This window comes from Polyodon spathula, chromosome 5 (genome assembly GCF_017654505.1).
Source record: "Polyodon spathula isolate WHYD16114869_AA chromosome 5, ASM1765450v1, whole genome shotgun sequence".
Lineage (NCBI taxonomy): Eukaryota > Metazoa > Chordata > Actinopteri > Acipenseriformes > Polyodontidae > Polyodon > Polyodon spathula.
In genome coordinates, this window is record NC_054538.1 from 2,590,988 (window position 1) to 2,617,374 (window position 26,387).

Below are 26,387 nucleotides of genomic sequence, written 5' to 3' on the forward strand. Positions count from 1 at the left end.
CTCTCAGAGAAATGTGTGGGACTCTTCAATAGGAACGTGCTTCCTCATTAGCATGGGAGCCAGCTGTGGTTGTTTCTTTGGTTGATTTTATAGATTTTAGATTTGGAATAGCCAAGAAACAATGACATTCACGAGTAAGGAAATATGTTTCATTTTCATTGTGATAAAATCTGATTGCTTATTTTTTTCACTTTAATTGGGTAGTTTTTAAAAAATATTATTATTATTTATTTGGCAGATGCCTTTACTTTAGATAACTTACTGGTGGTGCATGGTTACAATGCAAGATTCATATTACATGTAGTTTACAGTAAGTGCAAATAATCCTGCTAAAATACAATATGAACTAGGATGCAACATTAGGATTACAACAGTTCGAATTATATCAATTTATATCTACAGTTACTGAAGTACAATGTGACAGATAAAATAAAGATGTACTGTGGCATCCTGCTATCTATTAACTGCGTGTGCTAAAGATCACATGATCTGATTGCAGCTGGACTAAATGGTCAGATAGAACAGGTACCTGGAAGCACAGACATTCCAAACTATATAGTATTGTCGTTGAAGTTAATGACAACGAACATTAGCTGAAGTGTGGACTATAATGTGGCCAAAAGTTTTGCCTCACCTAGAATTTTAGGATGTAGACATAATTAAAAACAACAAAACTATAGGAGCATAATTCAGATCGTTTATTTAACATCTTGTAATCAAAGGAACTACACAATGATATCGCAAAAAGTCTACTGGAAGCCATAATTGTACAGTATTTTATGTTAGATTTCGAAATCTCACTTTTTTTTTTTTTTTTTTAAATGTTCCTCAAGTATATGGAAAACTGCAAAGCGGTATGTAATTCAGTATGTTAACGTGACATTATTCAGCAGGTTTCATTCGACTTTATGAAGAAAAATGTTAATTCTATAGGGTGATGCAAAACTTTCAGTCTTAGCTGTACAATTTGTTTAAAAAAATAAAATAATTATTGCACAAATAAGAGAGTGCTGATATTTAAATTGCTCTATCAAAATGGACCTTAGATTGCTACCAAAGCAAGCAAGCATGCCGTCCAGTAACCTAAAACACTTCTGGCAGTAAACATTGCCCAGTCTGAGCAATCTGTTGTGTTTCCAGCCGTGGCGGGGTTAGAGCATAAGAACAATCAGTTCTCAGAGCTGCGTTCTCAGAGCTGCGTTGGTAATAGTGGTACAAGTGGAGCTGCATCAGTTATTCGTAGCTAATTGATATTTAAAGGTTGTAATATTTTTCAGTGGAAACTCCACCAGACTAATTCTGTGCATTTAAGGGTTGACATCCTAGTTGACCTCTAATTATATTGTTGTTGTTGTTTTTTGTGTTTGGTTGCTTTAGCCTAAGTTATTCATTTCTTTGTCTCAAATGAGTTGTTTACCCTAAAATGGAATTCAAGCCAAAACAGTGTCAGTGTTTTTAATAAATACAATAAAATGCTAATTGTTTAATGACATAGTGGCACTTTACTTTAGGTAAGCAATAATTCTCCAAAAACTGCACTTCTTTTTTAAATGATCTTGATGGGTTGTTGTTGGTTTTTTCAAATAAAAAGCCTGACTGTGCCTCCTAATAATATCTGTCACTTGCTGCTGCTGCTGCTTCTGCTTCTTTCTTTTCAAAGGAAGCACGCTTCTTCACCTCGATTTCGCATTTACATAGTTTTCTAAACCCTCCCTGACAAACAATGGGAGCTGATTTACATGCCTACAGTCCTTCAGATGCCCAAGTCAGGGGGGCAACCCTGTGATCCCAGTTTCGTCACTGAATGTTTTAACCTAATTCCATTATCATTCTAGCGCTGGGCCACTGGTGCACCTTGCTGGCTGACCAGCTGTTCCTGCTGCTCGTTACAATGTCTGGTGTGTTCAGATCACTGGGTTCCTGCACTCACCCTGGAAAGAGACAGCCCATCCTCTGGGGATAGACATGTGTCTGCCTGTCAGCAATGGCACTGAATCAAGTAATAGGGTCCTCGCATGGCATATGGCGTCTAGCTTCATACAACATGTAAAAGTATTCTTTCCCCCACACTAATGCAAAATGACTCATAGCATTACTCTTTTTTTTGTTTGTTTTGGAACAAAAGCCTGCCTCCACACCCTCACTTTTAAACCCTGGGGCTGTAGTCTCTGGTTTCATAGCCCCTTAAATACAGGTAGATGTCTGGTAAACAGACGTTAGCAGAAACAAAGGGATGCAGTGAAATAAAGAAGCTGTGATGTTTGCAGTGCTTTTCACCAGATGAAAGGTCTATTCTGCCTCTTTGTAAGCCAACTTGCATAGTTAATAAAAGCAATTGGAGCATGCTGTATGTACTGTGAGAAAAGCATTGGGCTCCGTGTTACTAATGACATGGAGTCTAACAGATTTTAATTCATTTTTTAGCCTTTTGTTTTAGTGTTTTTTCATCAGATTCCAGAATTTACTGTAGTTATTGATTTGGTTTGACATTAATCAATTTAATCACACTTTAATGCTTGATAGCACATGGAAGTTAATAAAATGTCCATGCGTGTGAGATACACATTGGATCTGTCTTAAATATAAAGATAAACGAGCACTGAAAAGAACGTGTACTTCTCTGGGATGATAATTGGAAATGGCTTGCTTTCACAGTGTTATTTTCAATTGATACTGGGGGGGGGGGGGGGGGGGGGCTGTTGCATCATTTATCATGCTTACATTGTAAAAAAAAGAAAAGAAATACTCTGTCTTGAAGAAGTGTAATTTTGCTGAAATGGTTTATTCACCTATAATTCATGTCATTTATAATTTATGTGATTTGAGCCTTTGTCGACTTGCATGGGATATCCTTCTATTCATTGTGAGATAAAGACATGTGGAGCAATGAACATGACATAAAGAACTTTATTATACTTGTATTAATATACCCTGGCATATGAATTGAAAACAGAATGACTTGCAGTAGTATTAATTATCCAATTTTCTTGGAGGTTGGTGTTATTACATGATCTAAATCCATAACGTCAAGTGTCTGACCTTTGGCTTCTATACTTCCAAGTGAAATAAGCTGAATGTCTTTATTTGGAAAAAGTGGCTGTTGTTAATGGGTGTTGTTAAAAATAGCACCTCTTTGCTAGCAAATGATATCATAGTAAATTGGTACTGGCTGGTATTTTGGGAGTTTAATACCAAACTATTAGAATTCATGTTCTCCTTCTCCTTCTGTTTTTACTTTTTTTAGAAGTATTTTAATGTCTACTTACTGTAACATAAATTAGCAATTTTCTTAGCACTGCTCTTAAATTCAGTATACATTTCCTGAGTTGTTTTACCCTGGAAAAAGTTCTGTTCAGGGAATAGTTGCAATTCCACTTTCATTTGTCCTTTGTCAGAGATCTAGTGCTGAGCATTAGTTCCTTGCTTTGTAAACCAGCATCTACATGATTTCATTTAGCAGCACCTTTTGGTTTTCATACTATCAGATTTTCAGACCTGTCGTCATTACGACTCACCTCCCCTTAATAATAATAATAATAATACAAATAAGTTTGCTGATTGTGATTGACGTGCTGCCTCTTGTTTCATGGACCCTCCTCAGTGTGTAAACCTCTGCTCATGCTTTACGGAATTACTGGCCAGATAGCCTTCCCATCTGCCTTTTTTTTTTTTTTTTTTTTTTAAGCACTATTTCATTATTGAACTTTTCTTCATAAGTCCTTTGCATTACATAAAGCTGTTAGTGTGCTTAAGTTTTTTTAATGGATTTCCATGCCGGCCTATTTGACATTGATTGATTCTTGTTTTCTTTGTCAGGGCACTGCAGCTGTGTTAATTAGTGAATCCTGCATGCTGTACTTAGTGATTACCACTTTAAAAATGCTTTAAATCGGATTTTTTTGGTACAGCCAAAGCAGTAGCTTCTTAATCATCAATACCAAGAGGGTATTGGAGGGAATAGGGGTGTTGAGTACCAGCACTATATCATTTCACATCAGTACCAGCCCTCGAGCAAATCAGAAGACTCCTTGAGTGTATGCAACCTGGGAGGCAAGCCACCTAGAGCTGTATTTGTAAAGACACACAAACCATGTTCTGTTTTAATCTGTTTTTGTTTTTTTTATACATATATTTTATGTGCGAGCTCATAACATATGCATTGTTGTGCATAGTTAGACTCTGAAAGAATTGTAGTATTCTGATATTTCTCCATACTTTCCCATTGAGTGTTTCAATGGTAGTCTCCCTTCAGAATCTCTCCAGAAGGTTTCTCTACAAGAAACAGGAAACAATGAAGGGCTGGTGGTTTCAGCTGTGTGACTTCACTGTTTCACGTCACCTCATTAGAACACATGATGCTACACTGTACTGTGGTTTGAAGATAACATTTTACAGGCTGATATGAGGACTGTATCCTTACCATGGCTTTTAATAGATGCAAGTCATGAAGAGAAATCTCTTTATATCAGACTCTGCATCGCAATCCACCTCTCTAACCGATAGTGTATAATGTGGGCAACATTTGGAGAAACCCTCTATCTCCTTTTGTTTTACTGTAAGGATAATTTCTGGATACCAGCCATCAGGAATGAACCATTATTTCAAAGATGAACAACTAATGGGGTGCTCTGCTGTTTTCACCTGTAGAAATGTGACCTAGGTAATGTTTGTTTAGGTGTTTGTTCCAGCAGGTCCAGTGTTAGAATGTCTGTGTTAGTGTTAATTTAAAACAGAATTAGTTCGTTATGTATTAGTTACACAGCTGCCCCACTTTTAACAGTGCAAAGGCTTCGCCAGCTTTTCTCTCTCCTTCTCTTTTTGTTCTGGTGTAAAGGATGTCCTTGCAGCCGGCATTAGCATGTTTGTTAAAAATGGAATTCAGGGCAGCCTTTGCTAGATTGTGAACAAAGATAAAAGTGTGCATCGTGCTGTTTTCCCCACTTCTTTACCTTTGATGTGGTAATGCTGATTTTCCCTTTTTGAATTCAGAAGTGCTGCCTGTTGTTTTAGCTGTAGAAGAGGGTCTGCAATGCATAGGTGCCTTGTGACAGATTTGTAGTCAAAGCTTCTCCAAGATGGGATAACATTACCTTGGATAGAAGTGAAAAGAAATGCTAATGAAAGCAGGTGGTTTATATATATATATATATATATATATATATATATATATATATATATATATATATATATATAATTGTAGCAGTTTTACCTTGGAGAACTTTATATAACCTTTCTATGTTACTTTTCACCACCACAAAAAAAAACTTAAATGACAGTGAATGCCTAAGAACGGGGAACTGTTAACGTAAATCAATACAATTATACCCACTTAACTAGGTGATTGTTATCTCCAACAAGAGACATTTTTCTGTTACTTTCCTTAAAATACCTTTGCTAACCTATTTTCATATTTAAATAAATACTTCAGATATGTAACCAGTGTGCAAACCTGTTGACTCTTTAATGTCTGAGGGGTCACAAATAAGATTCCAGATGTGGCTACTTTGGAGTGCAACAGGTTTCTAGATCCTAATTGATGTCAGTGGGGACAGTGAGGTGGAAAAAATGGCTTTCAATATGTGCGAAAATAACTCCACCCCATTTGTTTCTGTTTGTAAGTCTATAAATTGTAGCGCGAGAGAGTTTTGCTAAGGGCTTCTGAGCAAATCCTGAAGTTGCCACTTTTTTACGGCACTCGCCCACGTGTAATCGTGCAATTCTAGACTGAATTCGGGCAAGTCTAGTTTTGTCCAAAGCTTCAACGTTGATGCTGGGCCAATCTAGTTTTGCCTATGCCAATTATTTTGCATCTCTACACTCTCTCCTGCCAGCTTCCAAGTGTGTGCCGGGATACCTGCCTCGCCTCCACTTCTGACAACAATGTAGCGACTATGTGCTGGGTTTCCAATGGTGGTGCTCAACAGGCAGGACACCAGGGCTGGTTTTAACAGCGGTTAAAACCACTCTTTATTAGCTGAGAAATAATATGCTAATTGTTCATGTTCAAATCTTCTTTTGTTTAGTCTTCATTAAAAGATAGTTAAGATTGTAACAGGGTCAGTAATGCCCCTGTTATATTTCACATATTTATTTGTCAACTGAATGTTTTATTTTTATAATTGTACACTTTGATTTGATTAGTGCACATACATAGCATCAATGTTGAAGCTTTGGACGAAACTAGACTTGCCCAAATTAATGGCAAGGGCGAACCAGATTTACCCAGCGTTGATTTTGAAGTGTTGGACGAAACTAGACTCGCCTGGGCTAGTCCTGGAATTCAGTGAAAACTGTTGAAAAAACGGTTTTGCCCAGTCATCTTTTTCAAGTTCTGAGCCAATCTAGATTCGCCTGATTGGCCCGGGCAAAACTAGACTCGTCAGACCACAAGGTTTTCGCCCTTAACATATATAAATACATATGTGGATTTATTTATTTAACTATATACTGTTCATTCAAACCATTCTATACAGTGGTGCCCAATGGTGTTCATTTCAATATTGTTCCCCAGAGTTGCATGCAGTAGGTCTTGATTTTGGGTCTTGAATGTTTTAACTCTGGAGTGGAACGTCAAGGTTCTTGGTCCATAGCCCACACTATAGGTTGAGTCTGGAATGACAGGTTGTCTAGAAGCTGTGATAAATTCAAAGGAGCCCAAACCAAATAACAAGAGAGACTGAATGCCTGTCGGGACTTCTCATCAAATCTTTTCTTTACTCCATGAATCATTTGAAATTGTAGACAAATGATAAGTTGAAAGTTATGTCATTAATAACACATAACATGCCACCACATCATTCTAGCCATTGCATTTTTCATGTCAGTGTTAGGGGAATTATATGGTACTTCCAAGTTTCTTTTTGTATGTCTTAGAAAGGATCTAGTAGGATGGATTCTTGTATAGGTAGTCCATTGCTGAATGGGTAAGTCCAGAACATTAGCCTAGACACCAAGCTGGGACCATTAAAGTTTTCAAGTCAGTACTAAAAACACACTTTTATAAAATGACTTGCTGTCTTAGTTGGTTTTAATGTAACTTTACAATTGCTGCTTTTGTAATATTATGTGTATACTGGTCTTTAAATGGTCTGACTGGCAGTTGTATGTTGCTATACAAATGTATTGTGGTTTGTTCTTTTTTTGTGCTGTGTACTGTACAGTGCTTTGCGGTGCTTTTGTATAAAAAGTGCTATATAAATGCAATAAATAAATAAATATAACTCACAATTGAATTATATCATTGTACAGAGATCTTCATTTTACAGAGTTTTAAGCTACATTGTCTCAGAACCAGTAAAAGACACAATATCTGGACTTAGTGAATAGGCTTCTGTGTGGGCAGGTTGAAGAAAGACTGGCTCTTTATTAACCCTAGAACGACTAGCTAATGTGATTGAAGTACGACCACCTGTCAGGGAGATTGTACAGTCAGCTGTCACTGAAGGCCTGGAATAGAGAGTACCAGGTGTTCTGCTCCGGCCGCCTAATTGTTGCCATGTAATAGCCTGCCTGACTGCACAGTATGGCTTGGGGCTAGGATTAAAAAGCTGTTGCCAACACAGAAGCCTGTTCTCTTTCTTCCTATTATTTATACTTTTCCTCTTTCTTGAGTATCACAGGATTCCTAATCAGCTCAGGTAAAGCTCATTCAGCATGCCGTACTCAAGCTGTGCTTTTTCTGTGTGTGTGGGGTGGGAACACAAGTAAGAAACTGCAAACACTGTTATGCTATTTTTCTGAGTAATAAGCCTAGTTTAGCAGCTTTACTCAATGTTGATAGTACCGATTTTAACTAGCATCTGCTTAGCAATGCAGCTATCCTAATTGCAAGAAGCAGCAGATGCTATTGGAAGTGATGTCAATCAAAAGTACCCTGCAAGTTGGTCCTTAAACTGAAGAGCTAGTGAATTAATGCTTGAAGAGCTAGTGATTTTACTTGTCTTGTGTGTATATATATATATATATATATATATATATATATATATATATATATATATATATATATATATATATATATAATCGGTTTAGATTAGACATCTGTGAACTCATAGAGGCTTATCTTGTGAATTGTGCAGTAGTACATAAAACACAAGAGAAAGTTCCCGAATTTGAATGAAAATAAATGGGATTCCAATTAAATAATGCTGCCAATAATAAATCATATAATAATGTGGCTGTGCATTATTATTATTATTATTATTATTATTATTATTATTATTATTATTATTATTATTATTATTAATTATTTATTTCTTAGCAGATTATTTATTTCTTAGCAGACGCCCTTATCCAGGGCGACTTACAGTTGTTACAAAATATCCCAATACAAAGTATCACCAAAATATCCCATTACAGAATATCACATATTCAGATAACAGCAGTTATAAAGTACTGTAAAATCAGTAAAAAAATAAGATCAAATTCAAATAAGAGCAGAATAAAGAATACAGTAAATAATTACTGTACATTTACGAGTGAATTCGACAAAGAGCATTAGACTTCATTTTAATGCCCACAGTCATACACCCCAGTACTTTGCTCATTGTCTTTTTAAATGAAGCATTTTTGACATTTGATGGATTCCTATAGAAATGTTTACAGGTTATAAAAATGTCAATCACCTAATTAGCGTTTTTGACACCAATTACTTGCCCAGAATCATGCTTATTGTGTTTCCCTGAGTTGGCAACAGCAAGCCTTCATTATATACTTCTATTTATTTATTTATTTATTTTACAAATTGAAAAATATGAAGGTAACAAAATTAGATTAACAGGTTATATATTTTTTCCACATTCTTGACAAGAGTTCAGTCCACTGATTGAAGAGGGTAGTGTTCAAACGAGTATTGACTTTTTCTTGACAGGCCTAAATATTTGAAGACACCTTGTTTTTTGACCCCTGGCCTCGTAACTGTGTTACATGAGAACACATTAGTTCAGACCATCTGCATCTCCGGATACTTCATTAGTACTGTCATTAAATCCTAGCTAAGGGCTTATGAAATGTGTGTCTCCATTCCCTTTGCATGACAAAAATGTCTTATTCACTATAAAAAAAAGCTTGTCTTCGAATGGGTGTGCAGAATGCGCTTGAACCTAAATACCTAAAATAAACAAATGGTTCTGTAGTAATACATCACAATCATTCCTTCGCAGATGCCATCAGCATCATTAAAATTGTAGCTGCCTCCAAGTTCCCTTTAATAATGAATCTGCATTCTGCAGAACATTGTGCAGTATTGTAGGCTTAAACTTCAGCCCTTGGCCTTACACAATAATGTTGTGCTCTTACGGCAATTGCAATGTCACTCTCTCTTATTTTAATGGGTTTGGCTTTGTGCCTTGTATTTTCAGGAACAAGCTTATAAAATAAAAAGGGATTAGTGCTAACTCAGACCATATGTTAGCAAAACTGTACTGTATATTATGCAAGATCTGCTGCATTTATTTTCAGCAGTCAGAATATTTTGAAGTTGTTTGTCTGTGGTTGTGTTTTTGTTGTTTTTCAATGTCATTTTTTGATCCAGACATTTTTTTTGTGTCAAATTGAACATGATTGTGGGGACACTGAGCAGTAGCACAGTGTTCTCTAGATGGAGTTGACCTCCAGACACAATATGAATCAATAAGTAAATAAATATGTATAACTTGTCATGACACACGTGCGCCAACATATGTAGGAGCTATGTAACAGAATAAGAGAAAAGCAATAGGCAGGTGTATGTTAAAGTAACAGACAAACTAACGTTAATAAACTAACTGTCAAACTAAATTAACACAGCAACTCTACACATGTTAAAAATGCAGCAGCAACTCTAGATTAATTATGCATACATGTACAGGAGCAATATTCAAGTCATGAACAAAATTATTTAACAGAATAGTGAAGCAACTCACCAGAACGGGAATCGCCAAATTCGTCAGTGACTTTTTTCTCAAACAATATCCAACTTTTTGTAGCAAGAGAAACAGCGGCGCATTTTGCCGTTTGTTTACATGCCATTTTATAGCAATGAGGTGCACTCGTAGAAATCAGATTACAAAACGAGGCAATGATAAATGACGATGGATCTGGAAAGATTGAATAAAATTAGAGTTCCTCATACACTCTCGCAATGACAAGTTAGTTTTGAAACGATTGAATAAACCATTTGAATTTAAGTTTGATGATGGTGATCAGGTTACAAAACAGTACTATACCAGTTGTGAGTGAATCCCTAGTGGTGCCAAAAATGTTCTTTTAAGCAGAGTTCCTGTGCATTTGCAATGGGGGGGAAATCCGTTTCACCACAAGGTTGTTCTCTGGGGGGTAAATAGAAACCCTGGTTCTTGTCTACTTGTATTGGTGAATCAGAACCATAGACATGTTTGTGTCGTAGAAAGTACCCTGCAGTGATGGAGAGACATGTGTATGTAGTGAAGGTAGCCTCACATAGCCATGAGTTTTTAATATATACAGAAAAAAAATCTTCTCACTGTTTATTGCTAGTCAGAATCTGGTGTTAAATAGAGGGTGACTGTCTGTCTGTTCAACCCATCTGTTTGATGTACATTTAGAGAACTGCTTATCTAGTTATTAAACAAACTGCATGCATATTAAATCTTCATTTTTCTTTTTGCATTAGTGGATGAAGGTTACCATGCTGTACTTTTTCAAGTCACTGATCTCTGTATTTTGTACTACCAGTTGTGTTATGGGGTTATGCGTCACAGACCTACCTGTTAAAATGTTTTGTTAATTACATTGTGATAGTAATAAAAACAACCCACAAAACCTGTTATTGAGAAGTTCTTTTTTGTGCTGCTGTTTTGCACAATTAGATGCAAGTAGAATGTGCCTCCCTGTCTTGACAATGTTGCAGGAGAGCTGCCCTGGGAGCTGTCCTCAGCACCGCTGAGAAACACAGCCATGCAATGACTGGAACTGACACTGCAGCTACAACAGCTGTGGAGAAACCTGGGAAACACTTGCTATAATCGCTTATAACAGATATTGTCTGTCTGCCTGTCTTCCTATGCCTGTCTGTCTCTGTCTCTGTCTTTGTGTCTGTCTCACCAAATGTATGGGCCTGCTTTGTTTTTGCAATACAGTTATTATACACTTTTGTCGGTTATGTGCAATGGTGCCTGTTGTTTATTGAATGAGATGGATTTGGTAAAACTAGAAGCAGACGTCTATGTTGTCCATCTAAATATAAGGGACTGCAAATACACCTGTCTAACAACTCTGCCATATTAGCCCCTCAACTTGTTGACTCTTAACCTTCTTTTTTAAAAAAGGATATTTTCCTGTTACAGGGGGACAATATTTTGAGGCTACTGCCTCAATTCCAGCAGAATCATGAAAGACTGCAGGAGCACAGGTTGCAAAAGAAAACTGCAGTGAGCATTTAATAAGATGCCCTGTAATTAGACTCTTAAGCTTGATGACTGCTGATTACTTGGATTCATCACAAGTTTTCATATTTTATCCAGTCTGAAAATGCCTTGAATTTAGGACTACAGGTCTACTCTGATGATGGTGATTGGTATTTATTTGTGAAATGATGTCATCCCTTAATGTCAATGTTCGTAACTCTTTTAAAGAAATATAATTGAGAGCCCTGGCTGTCAACAGTAAATGGTAACAGGGAGTGTCCCAGAAGGTTCAATTAACCTGCACTTACCCTGCTGCCCAAGGTCTGTGTGGAAAGGACAATTAGCAGATTTCTTGAAGTAGGTATATCTTGTCAGATTTGAGTATGATTATAAACTGTAATGAAGCTCAGGGGGAATCACGGCATGGTTACATGTGGTCTTTTTATCTCCCCCACACCTTCCTCCACGCATCCCCTCGCTGATCACCTCACTCCATGAACAAGCAAGATAATTAGACTACACGACCATTGGCAGCTGCACACACACTGATAAAATGGGACAGATACATTGTTATACTGATCTCAGCGGAGGGATGACCTGGGGATTTGTCTCCTGTAATCATTGACACAGAGAAGCTCCAGATCCTTCAGCTGGAATGAGCTTTAACATGTACAGGAGGCCCTGCTTGACAACAGGTCCCTTTCACACATGCCTGACAATTTGTAATCAACACCTGCTTTGCCAGCATTGGTGATGGCTTGCAGGTATGGGGCTCTTCAGTGTCAGCCCCAGGGCAGATAGCACATTATTTCTCATTCTGGAGTTCACAATGTCGCAGCTCATGTGGGTAATGCCATAATGATTCTGTTTGTGTGCTATCTTCAGACATCAGTTTAGAGCAGTATGTTCATGGTCATTCATGGTGTTGCATATGAATTAAATGATGTTGCAATTCTATGGTTTTGAATAGCATTTTGGGGGGGATATCTATTTACTTTTTTTGCTATTGTTGTTTTTACATTTACCGTTATCTAGAAAATTCATCATCCAATTGTTATAAAACCAAGTACAGACATTCATTATCACAAGTATACCACAAACGAAGTGTATAATTGCTGTCTCTACAGCCAGTATTTCATAATCCTCTGGAGGCTTTGTGGAGTTTAAAAGAAACTTAAATGTCGAGACTGCTGTTGAATTAGTATAAAATATATGAATCCTGCTTTGGGGAATTCATAACTGACTACAGGGATATATAGTACAGTAGTGGTGGTGCGCATATATGTCATGCAGTGGAGAATAACAAATTAAAGAAATGATCTGCAGTTTGCAATGTAAGGACTCATGAGAAGCCTTCAGCATAAGACTCAACACACTGGAGAATAAGGCTGAGGTTTAGATAAAACAACATGGTAGAAGCTACATATACAGTCATCTTATGAAAATTGATAGCTTGCTAGCAGCAATATTAGGTATGCCATGCTGGGCACTTTGTTTTAAATGCCGAGTGCATTAGAGTGAGACAGCACCCTGTGAACACACCCTTGTTAAAATAATACTACTAATAATAAAAAGCTGTGTAGAACAACCTATTTAATAACCAGCTATACAGAACAGCATTGCTCGTTGTCCTAATTATAAAATACCTGTTGGTTAATAATCAGTTGGTTTGCTTATTGGGAAGTAATTAGGATTATAGTGTTTTAAGTAATGCAGCTTTACACAGGCACTGCACACTGTGTCCTGCTGCAGTCGTTAACACTTCATTAAGGCCTCTGAGCTGATGAAATTAATGAGATGTTTATAGCACCCTAACGATTGCAGGGGCGCATTCCCTTTTAGGATACGGGAATCTGTGGTATGTCTGTAATGCTTGCACTCTGCTTTTGTGGATCCTTTGTGCTGGCAGAGGGCGATTTATCACGGTGATACTAGCAATGAAATAGAGAGTTACTCATCTAAGGTTAACTGTGTACATTAGAATACACATGGGGTGCTATAGTAGGTTGTCTTTTATTTCTGCTCCTTTAGAAATCTATCGTCGTTTGCTAAATGTGCGCATTTATCAGGGATTTAGAAAAGATTCACCGGGAAGTGTATGTGTCTTGTTTGTACGTGATGAGACCTTTACTTCCTGACTGGGAAACATCAGCATAGACCATTGCATCCAGGTGTTAAGCGGTTCTCAGTCTTTACCATCACTACCATCAATTGTTTTATCTGTCTGACCTTTCAGAACCAAACCAGCGTACTGAGACTTTTTGAATTCTGGGTCAGCAATGATAATGACCATCATGGATTGAAGTTACCTGTAGTTTTAAGGTCATGAGGTAGTGGCTAATGTATATTTAGTGAACATTAGCCACCAATTAATATGACACCAAAATACACAATCTCTGGTAGTTTAACAAACAATCTTTCTAAAAAAAACAAAAAACAAAGCACTTAAGCAATTTCAAATATCTGTTCATGACAAAAGTATTGACACCTCTGCATTAAAAGTCTGTAATAGAACTATTTTCAAAATCTATTCATTTGATTGAAAATCATTACACTTTAACTAAGCTGCATTAGAAAGTCAGTAGCCAGGAAGAACTTTTTGGCAACACAGCAGGTGATGGTCAAGACAAAGGAGTTGGATTCACCTTTGAGAAAACAACAAAGGAGATAGCTATATACAGTATCAAAGAAGAATGGAATGCCAAAATCCACAGGCAGAGCAATAATCAAGTACCACAGGCATTAGGTACATTGTCTCTTGAGCCAGTCCCTGACCTTTTTACCTTCAAATGTTCTATTAAAAGCTCCATTAGTAGAAGAGTCCTGCAGTGCTTGCTGAAGTGTGCCTAGCACCAGCTTTAATGTCTCAGATGACAGATTATAAAAATAAAAATAATGTAGCCTTCAAAATCAGCAGCTCACAAAGGTTAACACAAGTCCAAAGGACATAAAATCAACTGTGCAAACAGAAAAGGCAGCTGCTCAACATGGAACAGATCGTTACATCTGTAAAACCACTTTTTCATGGCCTGGTTGTTCCAGTCACTCAACCACACGCAGGTGTATCATTTTTGAGGATAATAAGGTGCTTTGTTTTTTGATGACTTGGTGCTTGAGTAAGTATTTAGAATGAAGTTCACTGTTTATTCATAGAGTCTCTTGATGCTGTACCAGCGTGGTTCATCTCGTAACTTTTGGGCTGAAGTTGTTCAGCCTCCATTCCAGCCTATACATCCAGTCCAGGACAGTTTGATTGGGGTTTTATGGCTGGTACATTTCCTCTGAATCACCTAGAATTATTTTTCACTGCTGTTGTACCAACCCTCAGAAGAGTAAATGTCAGTTCTGGGAGGCAACTGTATTATGTACCTTAGAGTGGGTGACCCTTCTAAAACAACAGTGTTTTGGGTTCATTTTCTGAAAAGCATCTGAATGACGTCTGGAAATGACTTCTGCTCTTATTTTATGTAAGTTTATCTGAGTCCTTAAGCCGTCCAGGCTTGCTTCTTGTTCAGGCTTTTTATTCCCTGTTTAATTTGCTGATTTTGTCAACAAAAACCCTTTTAACGATTTTAGCAGCACTGTACTATTAACAGCACAAAAACGTTATTATTGACTTAATCACCATGGATTTCACTTCAGATACAAAGCCTACTAATTTGTACAGTACAGTTATAATGTTTCTTATGAATAGGTAGTCTTTCTGCTCTGACTTTGCTCATTCACTTTTTTGTTTTTTGATTGATTTCTGTCAATTTCTTTTATAGCAATAATCTATCAAAGCAGTAGGGAAATGCCACAGTTTTAGCATTACAGATATAAATGTGTCCTATGTCAGAGGTCCATGTTATGATTAATGGGGGAATTTTTCTAAAACATGTCTGATTATTTACATTATGTTGTAGTTTGAGTGCATGAAGTGTTCAGAAATCCCCAGGATGTGTGCATTATTGCGCAGGTTATTGGAGCATAACCGATGGAAACATGATAGTTTCAGGAATAATATGTTTCAAGCTTTTGCAACAGTCAGCCTTTTTCAGCTTAGCACATCAGCTGCTAACTGTTAATGTATTTAACTGTCGAATTCTGTTATTTGAATAGGTCACTGTGGGGTCTACGTTTCATGATTCTGATACCTCTAATTGGGATCCTCTTTCAAAACATACTTGTTTTTTTTTTAATTTAGTGATATCTATTGCTGTTGGAGTAACTTACTTATGGGGCTCCAGAATTTGAACCTCCAAGTCATTCTAAAACAGAAGTGAAATCATAAGGGAAATTTATTTTTAAATGGGGGAAAGAAATAATCTTTTACTCAACCTTTGTTATTTTTCAATGATAGAGAGTGGCTGAATAATTGTATCATTTGATGAACTCACATCATCTGGGCATTAATAATTGTACCTCTTTTAGTTGGATTAGGTTTCATACCGCAGACACATCACTGTCATTTTCCAACATTTTATTTTAGCATTTATTTTAGGTCTTCTGTACCCGGTGATGTTTGCTGTATGTTTAAAATGCTTTCCCAGGCACAGTGTGTTGGTAGGGGATGCAGGCTGTATTTTCAGTTTTAAAGTACATGGATACAGAGCTTCAACTCTGTTAGCCATTTAAATAACTAGGGAGAGAGAACAGTAAAATGAATGGATATTGTCAGTGGTTGTTATATCAGCACATCAGTTAGCAGTTTAACAGCCAGGTGAATATAGCTGACTGTTTTAGGGAGATTGATTCTCCAGGCTCTTGGCTGTGTAGGTGCACGGTATCAGACAGAGCCCTCGTCTGCTTCTGCGGCAGTCAATATTTGTTCAAGGAATCTGAATAACAGGCGTGCAGGACTCCTCTGCGTTTCTGATAATGGATGGCCAGATGGCTCTGTTGACCTTGTGGGGTCTGTTGGGTTATCTGTGTGTTGACATTTCCTTTGTATATAGGTGTACAGGGTCTGTTTTTAATTAAGCTTTGCCAGTTTTCCTGGAAGGATGCACAGTACAAGTTAAGAAGATATATAAAGGACAACTGAAAATGGGTTTATTTTGTTGTTGATACTCCTGATACCCTGGAAGTGGCTTGTTATTGCTCTGAGATACTCGTTGCCATGGCAGTGGATCCTGTGATGTTCTTTTAGTGCCCTAATTTAGCTTCTCAAATAGAAATCCGAGAAATTATGAAATTGCAGAAGGCAGGTACAGTGACTTCTGTACAAACAACGTGTAACAAGACTTATCCTAAAGCATACACTTGTATGTATTTATTTAAAGCATAAACGATATCCTTGGACTTGATGCTTAAAAAACTTTAAACAATCAATATTGAGCCTCCTGTGTGTTTCCTTTCAGGTATTTATTGTATCCTTTTAATAACATTTCTATCACTTTAAGTAGATATTGATTGCGTGATGTAATTACTGATAAATTGTGGGATACAAAATATTTATTACATTACAGAGACAGGCTTTTAAAAACTACTCTATCAGAACGTACAACAGGTCTATTTGCAGCCCACTGGTTTGTCCAGATTGTTAAACTCAAATAGGTACAGGTTACTTTAAATTTTTTTTTTTTTTTTTTTTTTTTACCGCAAATGGAACTGTATGTTCTTTTAATTTCATTGTGGATTGTATTTCCAGTTTGGGGGGGGATACTGTAAGTATTTCGTGAAACAGATTGATTATTAGGCCCCCTTAATCATTTTTCTGAGAAACAAAATGCTTTTACTGAAGAACAGCTGGGAACATGTTCTTTTGATTTTGCATATGTATGAACTGTGCCCTATGTTTGGATCTGTGCATCCTTGTTTGTGTGTGGGGGTGGGGTTGGTATTCTGTGTATTAAAGACTTCCAGCCCTCATAAGAAACAATTCTGTTGTGTCGGGTCATTGTAGAGTCACCATTACCATAGCAGTTCTCCTGTCTGACCATTTTCCATGCATTATTTAGCTAAACACAAATTAACTCCTGTATTTTGTTAGCAGTTGTGCTCTGCATTGTGCGCTGATGTGTTGAGTATGGATGGCCATTCATTAAACAGCAGGGTGTTTAGGCAGAACATGAAAGGCTTTTTCTAGCGTTTTTGCCTTGCTTAAAGTGAGCAGACTGCATACTATAGGCCCTCGCAGTGAATCGAGGCAGGGCCAAAGTAAGGCCTGAGGCTCAGGTGGTTGTCAGCCCCAAGTTTAGCTCAGCTCTTTCAACAATTTGTCACGCCTGAGTCTGCTCCTGCTGTGCCAGCACGTGCCAGCTTAATGTCAGAGCGCCTGTTTGCCAGACGGCCACTCAGGCCTGTCAGGCTGCTGCTGATAGGGCCAGTGGCTTGCTGTGGCAATATGGGGTGGAGAGCCTTGTCAACAGCCCAGCACTGTGTGGAATAAGCAGGCCTCTAATGAGATGTGAATGGCATCAGTCAGTCCCTTTAGAATTGGTCGAGGCGTGTGTCTCCACTCTGAGGAAGTTTGGCAGGCTATTCATTAGCTAGAGTCATCAGGAGTTCAAGCCTGAAACAGACAAGGGCTAGCAGGAGCCAGCAACATATGCACAGTGTCCGACGCTTTGATTGGGACCATTGCTCGTAAGGATTTAGAAATGATAAAGTTAAAATAGAATAGATGCTGCTGGTGTTTCCGTATGTGAGCCTGATTTTCCAATGTAGTGTCTCTGAATCGTCACAGAAATAGGATTGAAAAAATGCAGTTTTTCTTCCCTTAAAGATGCAGATGTTGCTCTGATTCAGATATCAAACATTGTTTGTTCTTTCTTTAATTTTTAGTTTTTGCCGCACAAAGCTAATTATTATTGGAATTAAAGAAATCACGATGAGCTATTTGATATATAAGGAATGACTGTTGTAGTATTAAAACCTACCAATTGAAATCCTCCATGATCTTTCATAATAAAGAATGTGTATGTGTTTATCAGGGAATGCAGACAGATAACTTGAAATTTCAAAACACAGCTTTTTGTGCAGTTTTTTAAATAATAATAATAATAATAATAATAATAATAATAATAATAATAATAATAATAATAATAATAATAATAAATACTCAGCATGTTGTTGAGTTTTCAGAAGAGCTGCACATTTGCTTGGATTACTACTAGTGCAATTCAGAATTTTTAATGGGTCCAATTTTCCTCCTGACGACCCTTAAGATCAACACAAAGAGGAAAGATTTCCTTCTTCCTTGTAAAAGGCTGTCACAAGCAGGGGTCCTATTAAGGCAGCTGGGAAGTTGCTTTGGCACGTCACGCTTGTAAGTTTTATTGGTGACTGCTTTTCGATTACATGTTGAAATTGCGAAGTTTTACATTGTAATTAGGATGTGATTCAGTGTGTTGTTATTGCTTCAATAAAAGGTTTTCTTTTTCTTTTTTTTCAAAGCCATTTGTTTGGAGTTAACCTTTACAGTGCGCAACATCTGGTAGCATGTTAATACACAAGCATAAGATTTCTTTATCTATTTTTAACTTCTGTTCTTTTTATTTAGGTTATTTACTCTTCAATTAATCTGTGTATAACAATCAATATTCCCATGGACTCATTTAACAAAGCCAGTGACTGTACTTTCCAACTGTGTCCATTCAGGACTGGGACAGTTAAGTTCCTGAGATTGGATTCCTCTGCTCTGCAGCATGCTGCCCCCACATAAGGGTTCACAGTGGTGAAACTGTATGCTAATTTTGCAGTTTAAAATGTTTTTATCTTACTTCCCTGTTTTCCACACTTTCAGTATTCTTTGCCTCACTTGCTTGGACCGTGATACTACAGTATTTAAAAGCATCTGATGTTTTGTCTTAGATTTAGCCACATATCTTTTCCTTAACATCCAAACACTAAGCTATGAAGAAAGGGCATTGTACCTGGAGGCAATCGTCCAGAGCCACAGAGAAGTGATGACGTTTGAAGATTTTGCTGCACAAGTGTTCTCTCCCTCCCCGAGCTACTACACCCTGAGTGGAACAGGTAAGTCTTTCTTTGACTTGTCTTTTCATTTCATTTAAATGTAGGAACACTTTGCTCATGCACACCTGTTTTCCTCAGAGCAATCATTCCCAATTTCGGGCAAACCTTCTTCATCTCAATAAACTAATGAATATCAAAAGAAATGAAGGCATTTGTTTTGCATCAAAGCTGGTCTTCTCAGCTTTATTTCTTTTTTAGATAAACCTCTCTTCGGGTACTCCTGTTAACCTCCAGCTCTAGCGAGGTTAATGACTTTCTCTCAATAGTGTGCTCAGATTCATTGAAGGGTGTTGGGTACTTGCTGTGCCTTGCATATGTTATGCAGAGCTGAAACAGAATTAATGCTTACTTATCGGAAAATGATCCCTCAGCGCAGAAGCCACTGCTGTTAATGGCCAATGTGGATTATGCTGCTAGGATACAAGAGATGGAAGGCTGAACTACCGTCCTTGAAGAAAAGCAGTCATCTGTGTTCAGATTCTCAACCCAAAAGTTAAATAAACCTGTTATCTATCTAAATAAAATGGATTGTGTACTGTATGTTTGTCGATCTTCCAATCATTGGTTTTATTTAAAAAACTGAAAACTATTAGCTGAGTACATCGAATTAAGAAGAAAAGTAACCGGAAGTCATGTCTTTCTTTCATGTCTGTAAGCCTATTTCTTGTATCCTTGTAGGTCAGTCAAGTTGTGCAAACCATCCCTAATTATTGATCAACCTGGGAGTTACAATACTACATGCTACTAATGGGTTACCTGTTCTTTAAACTACGGTGGTTAGAAAGATATATTTACTTCAAAGTTTGTTTTTCTGCGGCCACAAGTGGTATAATATCACTGAGGCCTTCAGTTAACTTCAGAAACGTTGAGCTGTTTGCGGTTTCATTAATTTACCAATAAGAACAGCAGTCCGCCTGAAAAAACAACTTTTATTTAGTTTTTTAGTTTGTTACAGTTTCCGTATTTTCTCCCACACCTGCCTAATTTTACAGTTTTAGCCATTCTGTACAATCAAGAAGTTACTCAAACTTGCCATTTGAAAGGCATAACATTGCCATGCTACAGTCTTTCTTTATACAGTAGAACTGTTTGCATTGTAGTCTGGTTTCATTGTGTGCAGTCAAACCCAGAGCTCTTATACCCACAGACTGCATCAGACAGTGTTTGCCTTGTCAAACATCTGCTTCACCCCCCGCCTGCCTACAATCTGACTTGTTAAACAAATGTCTTGCATCAATTGTAGAAATAAATTGAATTCAGCTAAAATAGTCAGCCACAAATAAAAATTCGACATGCGTCACCATTTAATGCCGTTGGCCACAGTGTGTGTGCTTTTGGAGCTTTGTTACAAGATAAGAGGTGTGTGTGCATTTGAAGCGGTCTCCAGCAGCACCACGCAGAAGGCTGTGCAGATAAGGAGGCTAGCAGAAGCAGAGGGGAGCCAGGGCTATTTCCATAATCATGCTTCTGCTTCCTGGAGAGGTGTTGAGACACACTGCGTTGACCTCTATTGACCTTTCAGTAACTGGCATACTAAACAGCAAAGGGGGCAGGCTTGTGATTAATAAGAGCTATGGTATTTGTGTCTTGTTTTTTTCTATAGGTGCATTGAATTATTTTATAGAAAGGCTGTGTGAGATGTACAGACTAGATTGAATAGGCTGCCTTCCTCATGATTACCAAGACTTGATTATTTTAGCCCAGGAACAATCATTTCTTTGTCTCAGCCGTCCAGAGCCGCGTTTTATAAAAGTGTTTTATGTAGGCAGGCCCTCTTGCTTCATTTGATATTCATTTCAAACAGCTTTGTTATTATCTGAGACTCTGCATCTTTGAATAGATTTGCAAGCATTATAACCGGGGTGCTGTGAGGTTTTGTAGTGTAGATCTTGATCTTTGTCAGTTGACTGCTTGGAATCAGCTGTCACCGCAATCTCCTTGGATCTAATGCAGAGTGTCGCAGTACAGTTTAAGAAAATCACAGAGTAGCTGCATTTAGAATACAACTTCCTTTTTTGTGACAAGGCAGTCAAGGTAGGTCTGCTCTGGTCTCAGCTTTCTATTCACTACAGTTCACTGATACTTGAAAAAGTTCACAAGTTAAAGTGATAACCTTGTCCTTGTACATTGTTACATATATGGGCAACAGATCTTTAAATAATGTATTTAGCATTTTTTGCTCTTATGGAAAAGTAATTGCCTTTTCCTTTCCAGGGGGATCCTGTTGTTGCTGTTGTTAATAATATTGACACAATTACCTGACATGAATTCCAGTTATGATAACATAAGAAAGGTTACAAACGAGAGGAGGCTATTCAACCCATCTTGCTCATTTGGTTGTTAGTAGCTTCTTGATCCCAGAATCTCATCATCCAGCTTCTTGAAGGATCCCAGGGTGTCAGCTTAACAGGTGTGTCCAAGTGTACTAAGGGGTTCATTGTGTTTTTAGCTACATGGTACACATGTCATGACAATGACAATGAAAATTGCTTATTCAAAATAGGCAGTCTGCAGCATTGCAGTGGGGAAAATACTTTTTATGTTGAAATTGGGTGGCATTTTAGAAATGAACCACTTGTGAACAGATTTAAAAATATATCACATTTTAAAACGTTATCAAAGCAAAGGTGTTGGTTATTCCTTCAGTAGTTAGGTCTACATAGTACAAACCTGTGTGTTTTTGTCGATTCCCTTACTGTTTAGGGAGCATCGTTGTTGGTGGGCCTCTTTAATCCCAGTCTCTTCCTCGATGGCTGTTGAGAAAGGCAGTTTAATACAGGCTTGTCAGTGTTGAAATCAAAGAAATGAATGAATCTAGTCAGTCTGTTATAACACTGGTTGCGTTCAGATAACAAATCATCACTGGATGGCCTGTAGCCTGAATCATGTGAAGGATGCAGACAACATGCCCCACATGTCAACCTGTTCCTATCCAGTTTTAAATAACTTTAGCATAACAGAGACAGAAGTGTTAAAGGAACTAGTAGCTCTTAAAATAAACAAATCCCCTGGGCCGGATGAGATCCTCCCAATAGTACTCAAAGAAATGAAAGAAGTTATTTACAAACTGCTAACCAAGATCATGCAACAGTCTCTTGAGACAGAGGTTTTACCGACAGACTGGAAAATTGTAAACATAATACCGATCCACAAAAAGGGAAACAAAACTGAACCAGGTAACGACAGACCAATAAGCCTGACTTCTATTTTATGTAAACTTATGGAAACTATAATAAGATCCAAAGTGGAAAATTACCTATATGATAACAGTGTCCTGGGAGACAGTCAGCATGCTATTAGGAAAGGGAGATCGTGTCTAACGAACCTTGATTACTTTGAGGATGCAACATCGACAATGGATAATTGCAAAGCATATGACATGGTTTGATTAGATTTCTAGAAAGCTTTTGACAAAGTTCTGCATAAAAGATTCATTCTCAAACTGAACGCAGTAGGGATTCAGGGAAATGCATTCACATGGATTAGGGAGTGGTTAACAGATAGAAAACAGAAAGTACTGATTAGAGGAGAAACCTCGGAATGGAGTGTGGTAACCAGTGGAGTACCACAGGGATCAGTATTAGGTCCTCTGCTACTCCTAATCTACATTAATGATTTAGATTCTGGTATAGTAAGCAAACTTGTTAAATTTGCGGGCGACACAAAAATAGGATGAGTGGCAAACACTGTTGCAGCAGCAAAGGTCATTCAAAATGATCTAGACAAGATTCAGAACTGGGCAGACACACGGCAAATGACATTTAATAGAGAAAAGTGTAAGGTCCTGCAAGCAGGCAATAAAAATGTACATTATAAATATCATATGGGAGATATTGAAATTGGAGAAGGAATCTATGAAAAAGACCTAGGAGTTTTTGTTGACTCAGAAATGTCTTCATCTAGACAATGTGGGGAAGCTATAGAAAAGGCTAACAAGATGCTCGGATACATTGTGAAAAGTGTTGAATTTAAATCAAGGGAAGTAATGTTAAAACTGTACAATGCATTAGTAAGACCTCAGCTGGAACATTGTGTTCAAAAACGATATTGCTGCTGTAGAAAGAGTGCAAAGAAGAGTGACCAAAATTATTCTGGGTTTAAAAGGCATGTCATATGCAGACAGGCTAAAAGAATTTAATCTATTCAGTCTTGAACAAAGAAGACTACACGGTGACCTGATTCAAACATTCAAAATTCTAAAAGGTATTGACAATGTCGACCCAAGGGACCTGAAAAAAGAAACAAGGACCAGGGGTCACAAATGGAGATTAGATAAAGGGGCATTCAGAACACAAAATAGGATGCACTTTTTTACACAGAGAATTGTGGGAGTCTGGAATCAACTCTCCAGTAATGTTGTTGAAGCTGACACCCTGGGATCCTTCAAGAAGCTGTTTGATGAGATTCTGGGATCAATAAGCTACTAACAACCAAACGAGCAAAATTGGCCAAATGGCCCCCTCTCGTTTGTAAAGTTTCTTATGTTATTAATCACCCAGGTGTAATAAAAGAAGCATTTGCTCTTTTATGGGTCATGTCAAGTTCCAGCCACACCTTGTCACGCAATGAGAAGCATCTAGAGGTATCTCAATTACATGAGTGGACATTCTGACTTTAGAGATGATCAGAGAATTATAAGTGTTCAAGAGAAACTGCTCTGAACAACTTAGCTTTCGTTTATTTGTTTTAAACAAAGTGTTACCTGAAAATCTGTTAACCATCTATGAACTTTCTATTTATTTGGTTGAATAATAAAGACATTTTAGCAACATAGGTTTTTGGTGTTACTTCTCCACCTTCTAGAGTGTTTTCAGAGGCATTTGACTGGAATATTATTATGCATAACAAGTATTTTAAGCAGAAACAACAACAAAGACTCTCACAGAACACACACAATGATCCGAGTGTTCATTAGGGTTTAAGATTCAGGTAAATTATGGCAATCAAATCCTAGTGATTGGAAAAATATACAGATAGACAAAGATCCCTCATTCATTCAAAGAAGCTTTATACTGATGTGTTAGCCCCAAATCCACCTCTGATGCATTGAATGTTGTGATATTCACTATCTCAAATATATCCATAGTTATGAATAAACTTATGAATTATTTGTATATATATATATATATATATATATATATATATATATATAGATATATATATATATATATATATATATATATAATCATGTATGATGTATATTTCAACTGTCCCCAGTGTGGAGGAATCCCTCATTTCATCTCCTCTGGTGATCAGCAGTCTGTGTTGGTTATAACCATGTTCTATGTGCTTTCCTTTTCTCTGTGTGCGTTGTATGTAATAACAAGGCTGCCCTGTAATACCTTGTATTTGTACGTTGCACTGATTCATTTGTCACTAACATTTCATTCATGACAGTGTCCAGGAGGTGGCCGGGATTGTTTTTTGATGTGGATTACCCCTTGGCCAGGTTTCATTGTAAGGGTTTGTCTGTTTCTTGGTTCAGCATGCAGCTCACCCTCAAACTAAGCTCTTGTTGTGTGCATTTCAATATGTGCATCACAGCCTCCTGCATGTGCTTGTTACACCAGCTTGCAGCAGTGAACAAATCCATCTTCAAAAGTTCCCAAAATGAAGCTGTCCAATGTGTTGTATGAATTCTAGTAAATGTATGAAAGATTAAGTAATTAAGATGGCACAGATTTAAAAATAAAAATAATTAAATAAATCCCACTAGTCATTTGTCCTCATTCGGGGGATATTCTGCCACAGCTTATTATGTACAACTTTTAATGTTCATTTTGAAATCTTGGTTTGGTTAAAAAGAAAAATACATAGTTTTTTGTTGTTTTTTTTTGGATAGGGCGGTGTATATGTAGACTGTAGATAAATACGTTTGAAGTGACGTTTGTGTTTGTAGTTGTAAGCTATATTGTACATGTATACCATGTATGTAACACTTCATTATATATTTATTAAGCTTTTAAAATCACTGTAGAACTCCCTACCCAGTACACAATTTGTGTATAATTGCTGTAATTGTTCAGTGAATTCCTCTAATCGTGCATTTTGTCTGGTTCTCTTTGGTCGCCTCTGTGATAAATAAATGCAACATGATTAGAAGTAGCCACTGAACACTTACAGTATTATAAGAACATTTTATATGATATACAAACGTGTGAAGGTGAAAGTGTACATAAAGTGTGGGGGGAGTCTGACAACATTAAATATGTTTAGACAGATTCCATGCCAATGATCTCGATCACATTCCCAGTGGATCTGTGTGTCCTTCGCCTGGTCTTCATTCTTGTGTGGCTAAGACACAGTGTATATCATTTTAGCAATACAACAAACAATTGTAAGGCTACAAATGATTAAAGCAAGTGAATAAATCTCCTTCACAACCACAAGTATAGAAAAGACTAAAATATTTTCAGAACTACAACTATTGAATTATCGAGGTACTGTAAGTAGTTAACTCTGGTCCTGTACACTCTCTCTCTATATCGTCGGTGTCACAGCCAGTCTGTTAAATTTCTGTTTCAAGGTGAGTCATATACTCTTTCATTAATAAAACCCTCCATTTCCTGATAAATTATGACAACACAGCTGTCCTTTTAAATTCCCACACAAACAAGAGAAATAGTCACAAGAAGCACTGCTGGTTAAGATAGTAACATTATTTCAGAAATCACATTAGCACGATTATTTAATAATGAAATAGGCATAACGAACTGCTTCGTACCGGTTTCTTGATTAACACTGGAGATAACATTTACGACCTTTTGAAAATCCTGCCCATTGTATCTTATAGATGAATAAAAGCATGGATGGATATGTTCAACAAATACGTGAGAAAAGAGGATAGTGCTACTGCTGACCATTTCCCATGATAATGCCGTGATCCCTGCACTATCAGCAAAGCTGTGATTGTTGCCTTGTTTGTTAATGTGTTGATACTGATCCTCCTGCTTACATTTGTATGTGTGGTTTGTTATATTACTGATTTCAATGGAATAGATTAAAAGGGGTGCATTGCATTTACAGAAAAGTTTGGTTGGCAATGGAACATTCTACCAGTTAGGA

The 26,387-nt window shown here is 37.3% G+C and overlaps 1 protein-coding gene across 6 annotated transcripts in view; it reads left to right on the forward strand.

Annotated features, from left to right (window-relative positions):
• Window positions 1-26,387, forward strand: part of LOC121315414 (ral GTPase-activating protein subunit alpha-2-like) — a 161,564-nt gene that overhangs the window by 127,390 nt on the left and 7,787 nt on the right. For all 6 annotated transcript variants that reach the window (XM_041249469.1, XM_041249471.1, XM_041249470.1 and 3 more), the window contains one exon: window positions 19,198-19,322. In XM_041249469.1, coding sequence (XP_041105403.1) covers window positions 19,198-19,322 — 125 coding nt within the window. The remainder of the gene's footprint in view (window positions 1-19,197; window positions 19,323-26,387) is intronic.